The sequence below is a fragment of the Lygodium microphyllum genome, chromosome 3 (genome assembly GCF_053477565.2).
Source record: "Lygodium microphyllum isolate KBCC chromosome 3, Lygodium_microphyllum_v1.1.10, whole genome shotgun sequence".
NCBI lineage: Eukaryota > Viridiplantae > Streptophyta > Polypodiopsida > Schizaeales > Lygodiaceae > Lygodium > Lygodium microphyllum.
In genome coordinates, this window is record NC_141137.1 from 4,884,210 (window position 1) to 4,897,564 (window position 13,355).

At 40.8% G+C, this 13,355-nt stretch overlaps 1 protein-coding gene across 5 annotated transcripts in view; it reads left to right on the forward strand.

Moving 5' to 3' along the window:
* The window catches only part of LOC148038026 (lipid phosphate phosphatase 2-like), a 53,987-nt gene extending 42,854 nt beyond the window's left edge, over positions 1-11,133 (forward strand). For 3 of the 5 annotated variants that reach the window (XM_087668102.1, XM_087668110.1, XM_087668118.1), the window contains exons 7-9: positions 95-283; positions 10,483-10,542; positions 10,681-11,133. In XM_087668102.1, the coding sequence (XP_087524228.1) occupies positions 95-283; positions 10,483-10,542; positions 10,681-10,856 (425 nt within the window). In that variant the 3' untranslated portion in view covers positions 10,857-11,133. Of the gene's footprint in view, positions 1-94; positions 284-10,206; positions 10,355-10,482; positions 10,543-10,680 lie in introns of all 5 variants that reach the window. The other 2 variants (XR_015688876.1, XR_015688877.1) reach the window with 2 other exon arrangements.
* Positions 11,134-13,355: the final 2,222 nt, after the last annotated feature.

Genomic DNA, 13,355 nt, shown 5'->3' on the forward strand with positions numbered 1-13,355 from the left:
GTAGAGATAATTCTGCTATGCATGTCGTTTGTTTTCCCATTCCACCAGAGTCTTGAGCTTGTATTTACTTTGGAATCTCTTTTGCATAATGCAGGGTCGTTCGCTGGTCTAGGCTTTCTATCTATGTACTTAGCAGGAAAACTTCAACTTTTTAATAAGCGAGGCCATGTTGGAAAAGTTGCGATTATCTTTACCCCTTTGTTAGGTGCCCTCTTGGTGGGACTTTCACGAGTAGATGATTATTGGCATCATTGGCAGGATGTGTTTGCAGGTGCTTTTCTAGGTATGGGTGTCAAATCTACCTTTCTGTTAGTGATTACATGGTTCAGATCCATGTTCATGGACAAGAGGGGCACAATTGACTTCATGAGTATTCAAATTTACATTTTGCATTTGCTTGTAGCATTCTTGCCAGAGGTGCAATGTTTTGTTAGTTTGTGTTAAAAGTTCAAGTGAGGCATTTTGGCAAAAGTTGCAGACATTGATTCAACTAAACCAACATGTGGAGACTGTAAGCTGTCGAATATGAAAGCGAAAGGATCATTAAATATAAATGATTCTTAGACTGGAAATATATGTATAATTGCTGTGACAATGTAAATGGACTTCTGTTCAAAGAATGTCATCCTCTTATCAGAATTCGACAATTGTGAAGGACTGACAGGTCTTTACAGTATTTCAGTTGCCTTAGTTCTGGCTTCATTGCTGTTGAAGGCACTGTGTAAGAAGCCTCTTGTTAATCTATCGCTTCTGGGAGACTGTAATAATGGACCTGCTGAGATTCAAGGATGATCTCTTTTATTATGTTCATATTGTTAGTCACTTGTGCTGCATATTGGCTCTGTGGTAAGGGTGCTAGGCACATGCCCCCGACTGAGGGGGAGTAAAAATTTGACTGGGTGTGTAATCTTGCAGCATAAAGAACATGCTTTGTATCCACGTATTGGGGAGGAGGAATCACTGAGGCTCCTGCCAGTGATGCAAATCATGTTGCAAATAATTATTTGAGTGTGTGCATAATGGGATTCCACAGCTCATCTAGCTAGGGTGGTGACACAAAGTGTAATTTGTGCTGAATATCAGCTGACATGAGACGTTCTAGGTATTCCAACGTGTGAGGCTCTCAATAATCCTACAGATATCTAATCAAAAAGTTCTGTAGCCTCTGAAACTCTCTGCAAGGGAGTGCTCAACTCCAGCGGTAGCCCAAGAAGATTGTCATAGAGAAGATGGCACCATGAGTTGAGTAACTGCCAATAGGATCCTTACCAGCTGACATTGAGCACTCCCTTGCAGAGAGTTTCAGAGGCTACAGAACTTTTTGATTAGATATCTGATGGCACCATGAGTTGAGTAACTGCCAATAGGATCCTTACCAGCTGACATTGAGCCTTCTGGGTATTCCAACCTGTGAGGTTCTCAATAATCCCAGTAACCTTTAATATCAAAAAAAGTACGGGCAGCAGGCTCCAAAACCAAATGTGGGGAGTGCCTCATGTCCATGTGATGCACCCCAAGCCCAGCTCCACTGGACAATGGATTGTACATACCCCTCACCATACCAGCCATGCATTGTCACATACTACAAAAACGGTCCTTTGGATTTCTAAGTGTTTCTAACACGCCCCATTCTGCTGCATTTGAGCGAACCAACTACCCACAGCCAACCCATTGTGAGTAGTCAACCATAACAAAAGTTACTTGCCTGAGCTATCAACCATCCAATAGGTGGCTTCACGATGTGTGCTTGAAAGACTGTGTGATATATTCCTGGATGGAAGGCCTGCTCTTGGTGGCCCTCTAATATTTATCGTGTTGCATCAATGTATGTTTGTTAGCCTTGGCTTTGTATGAGGATAAATTGTTTTATGATTGTGAACAGTGAAAGTCAGGAGCTGACCACTGCTCATTCAAGTCCTGGCCTTGGCCCTTCCCAAATAAAAAGGACTTGTGTAGATGAGGCATGAGCCAATCCTTGAGGCCTTTTATCGTACAACCACCACTCTTATCATCTTCCAAAGCAATATGAAATGGCTGTTTGTAGCCGAGTTGGAGATACGGCTACATCAATGTCATGCTGATGGCCTGCCAGGCCCCGAATGACACTTGCCATTGAGCTATGGTGCCTCCATAGTATCAACTCCAAATGGTGGCAGATGTGGTAGAGTCAATTCCAAGTTGCTCACCATAGATGGGAGCACTCACCTAGTTGTAGCCCTCGAGTTGCCGAGGGTTCTTGAGTGGGCTTCTTTTGTAGTCCATACCAAACTCTAGGAACTAGGCATGAGCAAGGAAGGCTCATTAGAACAAAAGTAGGATACACCTCAAGTATGGCATCCAACCTTGGCCAAAATAGGGATGACAACCTTGTACCTTATTCTAGAAAAGCAGCTTCTAGTTTGAGGGATGCCATCTTGAATTGACCTCTTTGGCTGTTAGCTTGTCAAGATTGACTTGATACCCTGAATCAATGATGCTTGCTGGCCACTCTCCCATTTATGATGAGTTATTGTCTACCAAACCATCTTAGCCAGTGGAAGCATAGGAAATTGCTATAATAGATTGTGTAACACAAGAGAAAAGAGAAACATTGCAAAGAAAAGAGTACTGCACAAAGAACTCAAGAAGAAATAGATTCTTGGGAAATGGGATCCATATACCAAGACATGAGACAACGCAAGAGCAATGTGAGTCACCAGCTGTGTGGGCACTGGCATTGGCACTAGTTCCCTCCCTCCATTGGTACTTGCTATGGACATACGCAGATGAATGATTGACATGCGAGGAGGGAGCTTGCATTTATAGGCATAAAATAATGCCAAATATGCATCAGGTTGGCTAGCATAAAATGACCAAAACCTCATAAATGAGGCATGAGAAAAATGCCTAAAATACTCTATTGTGTCCAACCAATTGGGACGTGCACAGACTCACACATGAATTGACATATCCGCCAATATTGAGATGGGGTGTTGTAGTCATGTGTGTCTTGCACAATTATCCTCTTGCCTGTGAGTCTTTGTTTCAATCAAATGGGGACATTAGGAGCTTTGGCACTCAGTTTGTTGTGTTTTGACAAAGCAAGAATCTCTGTCCAGAGTATGCATTTCTTTTTTAGTTGGTTTCAGGTGTGTTTACGCTTAGTTACCAACCTCACATTTCTTTTTTAGTGGTTGGAAGTGTGTATTTACACCACATTTATGAAGTGACCAACAATTTTTTAGTAGCGGCTGTATTATTTTATTGATTTATGGTAGGTGGGCCAGATTTTGACCATGCTTGATCAGGAGTTGGCCAAAATTTTCCCTTTTAGGCTATTACAGCCATCAGATATCGGCTGCTCTTCATTTTGCTTTTCAAGTTTTCAGCACACCTCGACAATCAAGGACTCTCATCAGTCTTTTAGTGTTGCCTTCCATCATCAACCTGATTTTCTCACTGATGCTTTGGGCTGTGTGCAAGTTTGCTTAGTCCACCTTTTGTATTCAACTTTTATTTAGATTCAATGCAGATTTTCTTTTTCCTTTCTCTTCTTTCATTGCACTCTTTCTTTTCCCTTCTCTTTTCATGTTCGTATTCCTCTTCCATTGTGTGCTCTCATGGTAACCTAGTCAAGGTGAAGTTGGCTATAGGACTTCACCATTTAGTCCAAATCTAGAGGACTTTTGGGGATAATAAATCCATATTGTTAAAGCAGATCCTTATTGGTGAAGCTCATTGTTAGTGGTCATCTTGTAGGTGAGCAGCCAAGGAAGAGTTAGCTTTTGGAGACTAGAGACCATATGTAGATGCTGGAGGACCATGGAAGCCGAGCTTACAATGGATCTTTTGGTAGACCACGCCCAAAGACCTTTAAGCTCGGTCAAGGCTAGATTTGCAAGTGCCATTATACAATCCTGGTGGAGATTTGTATTTTCTTGTCTTTACTACCTAGCCTTCAATCACCACTTGAGATAAGTCTCTAAATACACCTTGGGATAAGGTTTTCCACAAAGGTTTCTTTTATTGTGGAGCATCGTTGCCAAGAAACTCATTTCATTAGGAAACTCGTTTCATACCTAGGCATTTTAGAAACTTTGAAACACCTATTTTAAATTTCCAAAAAAGCCCTAACCTAAAAAATATGTTTGAACTTTTGAAATCAACATTTGTCATGGATTTATTTGATACACTTGCAAGGACATTGACATTGTTCGCAAGAATGAGTTATTGTCTATGATGCATGTATATATTGATGGCTTGTTCTATAATTAAAACTATATTGTAATTTGTTATGGACAAGGGACCATGATGCACGTATATGTTGATGCTATGTTAAATCTTCATTTGTATTGTATAGGATTATGAATTATTATAAATTATATCATGTAAGTCATACTATATACATACAAAGTCTCATGATAGTTTTCTTCCATCTTGAATGAAGCTCGTTTCGAATGTTTTAGGAAACTTGTATAAAACCTATGAAACCCATTTCATACCTCTTGTTTCAAAAACCTTTCGTAACTACGTTGTGGAGTGTGGCTTACTGGATGACACCCATAGATTGAGGCTTAAGGGCTTTAGAAGAGCCATGATAGAGATGTGAGAGAGGGAATTCCCTTCAAGTAAAAGACAACTAGAAATATCTTCCAAGCTTGAATTTGGTGTCCTTTCTAGATTAGGCATCCTTCTTATGATGATTGGACCTGATGAAGAGAGTTTTTATTGCTCCTGCTAGAAGATTAGTGATTCATTGAGATAGGAGATGGCACATAGATCAGGGCCTAATTACTTGCATGGATGGATAGAGACATTGGGCCTATTAGAGGAGGTTGCTACAAATATTATAGTGGGACTTAATAGAGTAGATAGTAGGTATGAAAGGATCCCTTTTACATAAATTATTAGAGCTAGTGTTGTAGAAGCAGATGCACAAGCTGAATAGGAAAGATGCACACACACACACACACACACACACACACACACACACACACACACACACACACACACATATTTTACTTAGAAGGGCAATACGACTTGGGGTCTTCAGAAAAATCAAGTGTGGTGGAAATTTGTAGTGATGATACGTTAGCTTAACAAAATGCCTTTCAGATGCAAAGTCTTCATTTAGTGAATGCTGAATCCTCATAGCAGTAAAGAAATGCGTTTCTTTGACGAAACATTTCTTAAAGTAAGAAACATTTTTGATAGTAAAAAATGTGGGTTTTTTTGTTTTTTTATTTCTGTTGGTTTTGTTTAAAAAAAAAAGAGGGGACCCAAAAACATGGGTTTATTTTTGTTGGGCAATGTTAAACATGATCATGATGATGAGTGATGACTCACGAGGACTCAAGATTTAGGATGACAGACTTACTTTTATGGGATTTTGTTTAGTTATTGGACTCTGTCAATCTAGTATCTAGATTCTATTCTTGTCTTGAGAGTCGATTATTATACGACTTTAGTCTCATTTACGAGCTATTTATGATATATTATAGTTCATTCTAGATTTTGACATTTTGTTAGTTTGTTTTGGAATGAGAATCATGATGTTGCAACTTGACTCGGTCCATATTGTACATGAGCTATTTACATGTTTATTTCAAATTTCTTTGTGCGATATGTATAAATCATAATGTTTGAGGTTTGAACCGTAGTATAGCTTGTCTAAAGACTAACTTTGACATAAGTCAATAATGGATCATGGATATGTAACGTATTATTCTCAATTGACTCTAATGTATGATCACTCAAGCTTGATTGACCTTTCTTTGTTTAAGAGAGAGTTCCATAGAGATTTAAAACCTCTTTCCCTAGTTAAAACTATTTAAAAATCCCTATATAAAAAAACTTGCATTTCTTATTCTACCCCCTCATGAAAGAAACTTACGAAACAAGTTTGTAATGTTTTATTTCTAAACGTTTCTGATGTTTTTGGCTGCTATGATGTTGATGGGTGCTCTTTCTCTTGCCTCTACACTCTCCAAGTGGCAGATTTCCAATGGTTGCGGTTTGTTTTGTTAGACATTTGTAGAAACCCCCCACCATTGGTTCCTTTATTGCTTGGTGGTATGGAAGGTCTCGGTACTACTATCGGCCATTTGGTCTCGAGTGGTTGGGCTATTGATGCTTCCAAAAGACTGGGTTTTTGGACATCCCAAGTTTGTGGATCTTGTGTAAGCTGATATGAAAGTTCTCTCTCAATTCTCATGATTTTGGGGTTGTTGGCACGTATGGACAATGAGGGATGCATTTCTCTTTGATGCTTCATCAGGAGTGCAACATCATATAGTTTGCTTGAACGGGCTTTTTCATTGGCAGCTTGACATGATTGAATTGGCGAATATTTTTCCTAGACAGGATTTGCTTTCTTGGCACCATCTAGTTGCTTTAGCCTCTCTCTAGCCCATCTAGTTTCTTTCTACTTTTGATCATGATGTCTCGGGGGGAGTATTTGTTGAGTCTATTCAAGATGGTTTATTCAAGATAGCCTCTACAACCATCTGGCATCTTGTAATCTTGTTCTTTTTTCGTAATGATTATAATTACCTATTAGAGAGAGAGAGAGAGAGAGGCTCAATTGGTTAAGTTGAACATATGGTGATCAAATGCTCTTGAGTTCAATTCCTACATCTACAGTGTCATTTAGTATAAGAATATAAAATGAAAATTTACATTTGATTTAGTGGGTTGACAAACAAGTAGCTTACCACTAAGGTAGTACTTGATTATGTGTGTGTGTGTGTGTGTGTGTGTGTGAGAGAGAGAGAGAGAGAGAGAGAGAGAGAGAGAGAGAGAGAGAGAGAGAGAGAGAGAGAGAGAGATTTATGACCACCAGCGTGGAATCGGCCCGTCATCGATTTATTTCTTGCCCTCTCGCTAAGAATATCTGGGCACTCTTGTCAGCGGTTTGGCGAGCAGTGGTTGGTTTCTCGTTAAGCCCTTTTGATTGGGTTTTTGTACGGCCCAAATACCCCACACCGGCACAGTCGCATATGAAGATCTTGTTTCACTTTCTTAGATACTGGGGCTGCTTGCACAATTGGACCACTCGGAATGCCTTTCTTTTTGATTCAGCCTTCAATGTTCCCGGACATATTGCGAGGCTTAAGGGTCTCCTGCATTGGCAGATAGATCTCATTCGCCACTCTAATTTACTCCCTCGGGAGGATTTACTTCCCTGGCATATGGCAATTTCCTTTGCGTCTTTGCCATGACTTTTGTAACTAGAGAGGGTTTACACACGATGGCTTAGAGCCATCGTGTATCTTGTAATCATGTAAACTTGTACCTTTTTTTTGTAATTAATACAATTACCTTTTACGAAAAGAGAGAGAGAGAGAGAGCAAACGATTTCCTAAAAAGGTTGGCTAATCAGATTTATCTTAAGATGGTAGGGGATAAGAGATTGGTCACTGAGAAAGCCAACAAAGTCTAGCATGTTTGGGATAGCAAAGGGACAAGGTGAGACAAATTTCTTCAATCATGAAAGTCCAAGATTCCTTATCAAGGAGACGTTTTCATTTGGAGGTTGCTTATTGGGGGTCTTTTCATTGGGGACGTCTTACGTGCTCACAAGATGTCCTGGCGGTTGTATATTTTCTACTACACGTGATGAGGCCTTGATTGATCGTTTCATCTCCTACTGTGTTGCGAGAAAAATTTGGAGCTTTATTTCCTGTTTGTGTACTTCGATGACACAACAATGAACGACCATCCGTTTTTGGGCGATGGGCAAGATGCCCTCTTTGACTACTTGGCAGCCAAATCATCCTTGCCTTTTCAAAATTTTGAGATGGACTGCTGGCACACTTTGTGCACCCGTAATGCCTTTGCTTTTGATTCGGCCTTGGGTATCTGTGGTCACATCGTCCTTATTCGAGGATTACCATTATGGCGGATTTCTTCCATGGTTTCAGTTAACCTGGTCCTTGCTGAAGTGGTTGGTCCATGGTTGCATGTTGTTGGCTCTACTATTGTTGTGCCCCAACATGATATTTGTGTGCTGTGTTTTGGTAGCCTTTTGACTTCACTTGTGATTGCTGTGATTTTTGTTGGTTGGCCAGGTCTGTTGCAAATATTCTCATTTAATTTAAGCTCAGTCACAGAGAGAGAGAGAGAGAGAGAGAGAGAGAGAGAGAGAGAGAGATCAATTTTTAGAAATAAAAAGAGAGGTCAAAGATGAAATTTGCTGAACACTAAATAGACTAGGGCAGAAAGATACAAGGGCTGCTGTGGGTGCAGCTGCCTATAAATAGGCTGTCAGCAGGGTGGTCATGAATGCTGGCTGACTGCCTTGCTGAAGTGGCGGCCAGTCAGACATATGTACTTGACTTGCATGTGCTGCCCATGATCCTGCTGCTGGATGCACCTTTCTGCCCACGCTTGCTTGTCTGACTGTTGGGGTCTGGCTGCCTGCCTGATGTGCCCACTTAACTTGCTTGCTGGTTTGGAAGGTGATGCTAATACAGACGTTGTGACATCTCCTTTTTTGGATTACTTAGCTATAGAGGACAATACAAATGAGTAGTACTGGAGTGATTATAGCAGCTCTTTAGCATTGGTATAGAGAGTGGATTTCTTCCTGCTTTTTGGCTAAGTTTTGGAGAAGCTTGGGTGTTAGGACCTAGGAAGAATTCATGCTTATAATGTTGAGTAATATGGACTTGAAAGTTGGCATAGGGCCTGATCATGGCAAGTTCTAAGTGGCTTATGCCAGATTCAGAGCTCTAGAACAAACACAAACACATTGCTTGTTTGACTGCCCTATGGCCCAGGATGTTTGGAGGAGAGCCATGGAGATTTTCTTCCATGGTATAGCTGAGACAATGTAGTGACTTGGGGGAATAGTGGCTTGGGTCATGGATAGAGATTCAACATGTGGCCATGAGGATTTTTGGTGTTTTCACAGATAGGAGTGGACTGAGGGACATCATTGCAAATGGGCCTAGTTTGTCTTGAGGACATGGAATTTGATGCTTTGCTTAGCATTTGATGAAGTGTTTAAATCAAATTTTAGAGTTAATATTCTGAAGATTGCTGAAAAATGCATTCAAAAGACTGCCATTTGGTGAAACTTGCCCTTTGAAGTGAGGCAAAAGCTATTAGAGGCTGGTGGAATGGCCGAGCCTCATTCCAACCTTGTGGAGGTTGGTAGAGGAGGAGAGAGAGCTGCTGCTGCGATTTTCCAGCTATTGATGATCGAGCCAGCCATTTGAGACTGTCAAAGAGCTGCTAGCAGTTGTCGGAGGCAAGTGACAGCCCCTATAGGCTGTCTATCCGGATGGACACAAGGGCAATTCCAGAGCTTTCGTAGCAGATATGGAGATATTATTTATAATTTTTAGCCCCAGGTGCCGTCATTGATTGGCACAAATGTTGGATATGTTATATGCAGCAGGTTTACTGGACACATCATGAGGCTCTCAGTTGGGTGCCTCACAGAACCTCAGTGAGGTATTTGGGCCGCTATGTGGAGATAGACACTACTACAGAGCAGCAGTTAGCTGGACAGGAGCTCCTTTGTTGAGTACAATTGAACTCTCTTGCAAGGATGGTTTCTTTTGGCGACTGTGTGGTAACATCATCTCATACTGGATCAAGTATAAACCTAAATTATGCTGTCCTTGTTAATTGTTGCTCTTGGAGCCAATGCCACATATGTCACTCCTTGGCAGTAGCATGGGAAGCCTCCTCTACATCCTTTCTTGGGTACTTGATGATTCAATGTCTGATCTTGTTGCATTTGAAGCAAGGTCCCATGTCCTTGTATTGCATTAGAAAGCTTTGGCCTTCCTGAAGAATTTTGTTACAGTGGCAGCCTTCTTTAATGCCTGTCACCACTCCAGAAGTTGAGAGCTTAATGGCTAGCTCTGAGTATTGTGGTCAACCATCATGCACATTCACCTTTACTATTCACTTCAGCATGGCCGTTTTTCAAAGCCTCAATGAAATAATTCATGTGAGCAATGCTATCTTTTCTTTAGTGGCCTCCTTTCTTTGTTGCTTGCTACTTTTTGCACTCCTCACTTTGAACCTCGCTCTAATACCATAGCAAGGTTATGAGCTGTGAAGATGCCAAGATGGAGATATGCAGGCCTCACATTCTTAGTGCATACAATGTTTTTCTTCGTTACAATGTAGATAAGAGAGCATTTCAGCGAGGATTTCAGTAGAATTCAACATAAAGTAGATAGGCTGATGCTATAACTATGTGAATTTCAGTAGATATGATGGACCACTATCCATGACGAAGAATGATTAGCACATCTCAACGATGAAGCCGTTCCACAGTTGTAGTCCGGTGAACTGTGAAACCATTGACCCTTATGTTCATGAATACCCACACAACTGTAAACTGAGTTATCTTGTGGTATGATGCTTTTCTTAGTGTACTTTTAGAATTTTATGTCACGACCAGAATGTGGTCTTTCTATCTTGTGAGATCTTGATTTTGTATATACCAATACATGTCTTACCCGTTTTTTGGTCCTTCTGCAGGTTTAACAATGGCAGTTCTGTGTTATCATCAGTTTTTCCCCTCAATATTTGGTCTTGATAGTAAGTTGCACTTTAATATTCTCATTTGGTGGAACTGGTGTGAACAAACAGACATTCTCTGTTAAAAACAATTCAATGCAATGTGAGTCTTAACATCGAAAATGTCTTTCGAAAGCTAAAACATGTGGTTTGTTGAAGGTATGGGACCCTACAGCTATCTGCAGATTGGAAATAATTTCAAGCTTGCGTGTTTTCCGTGGTTTTCACGCAACAGACCATCAAATGTTGAGGTTTACCCTCCACAGGCAAATGGGGATGAGCGTGATGTGGAGGACGCCAGGAGTGATGTATCGGCCTTCTCTCGAAATGATTAAATTCTGTGTGTGTGTGTGTCTCCCCTCTTTGCCCTGTTGTTTTCGTTCTCCCTCGAGGAATGTAACATGAATGCTAGATGGATGCACATCTGTTCGTGTGTTGTCCTTTTCAGGTTTTACTACCCTACACCTGAAATGATTAAAGTCTCTCTCCATCTCTCTCTCCCTCTGTCCGTCACCTCTTTTGCCCCCTGTTGTATGCCTTCTGTCTTGAGGAGTGGGACTTAGTGCTAGATGGATGTACATATAATGGTGTGTTGTCCTCTTCATCTGCTCAGTGTCTCTGCCTGTTTCAATAAGTGCCATGGATAGAGTTTGTTGGTGTTTTGAATTGTGCTCGAAACTGTTGAGTTCAGTTAAATGCCTTGGAGACCGCGAAATAGACATATTTTCCTGCTATGCTCGAAAGCCTCAGTTTAACATCCCATGTGAAGCTCCTGTTGCTGCTTATAAATACTGTATTTTGTGACCATTGTTGTGGAAGTTTGGAAGTTTGAGTCTGAAAAAGACACATATTTGTATGAAGACATAAAGGTGCCTGCATGTCTCCTACCTACAGAAGAAGCCGCATGACAAATGGGTAAGTATCTGTATAAGTTTGCCAGTATAGTGTATGCAGTGTTGGAGGGAAGTGAAACTGTATCCCTACCAGCTAACATCACTGCAAGGTTGCATTCTATCCAGGGATGAGACCGTCCTGTCTGATCTGTCTAGTACAGTTGGATCCATTGGATCCATCCAGGATCCATACAGTCCAGACTGGTCCCAAAAAGTGGACATTGCATGTTTTAAAAAAGTTGCACCTGTTTTGAAAGCCATTTAGCCATTGGCAAGTCTATTTGTCCCCCTTCTTGGCTGTTTGGAGTTGAGAGTTGGGCTGTTCTCTCTGTAAAAGTGATCCTTGCTCTCATCTTTCCATTCTTAAGGACTGCCATACTCTATTCCTTAAGCTATCACCTTAAGCAAGCTCCAGCCTCTACTCCTCAAGCTTTCAAGTGCCATTGTCTACCTCTCAAGCAAGGTCTTCCTGTTCCTCTCGAGTGCTCCTCTCTCTTCCTCTTACTCTACTAGATTAACCCTTAACTTATGTATTTGTAATGACCGTACGAAACATCATATTTTATCTGAATTTTTTGTGCATGTTCGAGTCCATGGATCGGAGGGATCATACCCTGCATCACTGCATTAAATGAATAAGCATTGCTAATAAACACTATGGGTAACAGAATTCTGATTGAACACTAATGAATAGAAATGGTAAAATATAAGGCGAGATGGCCTCTTCATGTGGCAGGAAGTTTAGGATATCTACCTCTTTGACCTCTCTACTGCACATGCTGCTTGTACACTGGCTGTTAGCATTAAGTAATTGGCGACGCTCAGCTGTGTCCTAGGAGGCCAGTGCTATTGCTTCACAGGTTAGAAGAAAAATACTGGCAGTTCATTTTAGAGCAAGCCCCTAGAGCTTACATGTGTGCCTTACACTGTAGCCCATTGGGTAGGTGTCATATGAGGTTGATAGCTTCACAAGTTGTCATCTATCTTGTCATAAACAAATTTGGAGCCTGTTTTCCCCTTCCCAAAAACAGATTGTTAAAGAAATTTTTGTGTGAGTGATGCACCTCTTTTAAGGATGTCATTTTTCTTTTCCTTGTCAGACAATTTTGGAACCAAGTAAATTTTCCTGCACATTTTCATCTGAAGACATCTTGATACTAGGAAGACTCAAGGTCCACAAAGAGCCGCTAACATGGTATGAAGTAACTGTTTTGGGGTAGGATGCCTTCAATGTAGCGCAGGTTTGAGGCATAGTGAATCCCTAAACATGGCTTTTCTTATCTTTGGCATTTCAAATTTTGGGAGGGTATATGATGACAACAAGTATTAAGTAATCTGCAAAATCCAACATCTCTTTACATTAAAGAGACCATCGATCAGTCTAACTTGCTCTGCAAAACTTGGCACCAATTTACGTTAGTTTAATCTGCTTTGCAAAACTTTCCAACATTACATGTATGTGCAAGCCATGTGGTGATGTAATAAGGATAAGCAAGAGCTCCTACGGGTCGAGGAAGCAATGAAATTATTGGCAGTTAGCTTAAAGCTGAGGAAAGAAAATTAAATGAACGGGAAAGTTCTATTCTTAGTAATGCTCATGTAACTAGAAGGGTTGCATTAGTAAGGGAAATTCAGAAGTTGTCTTTGTTGTTCAACAGAAGACTTGCAGTGTTGTTTAGAACAGTTCTTGAGGAGCTTGCAGCGAGGGAGAACCGAAGAAAGCCTCATCGTGGTGTAGTATGAGGAGGGCACACGGGTAACCAGCAAAATAGAGCCACAATGTGCAGGATGCACTTTCCAAATCTCTATGGAGAAAAGGATGGATTTAACTCGCAAGCATCCAACATTTGAGAAGAAAATGCATTACTGAATATAGGATTCGCCTTGAAGTGCCTTGTGCACTTGTAAAATCACTTGGTTTTGATGAGATAACTATAGAAA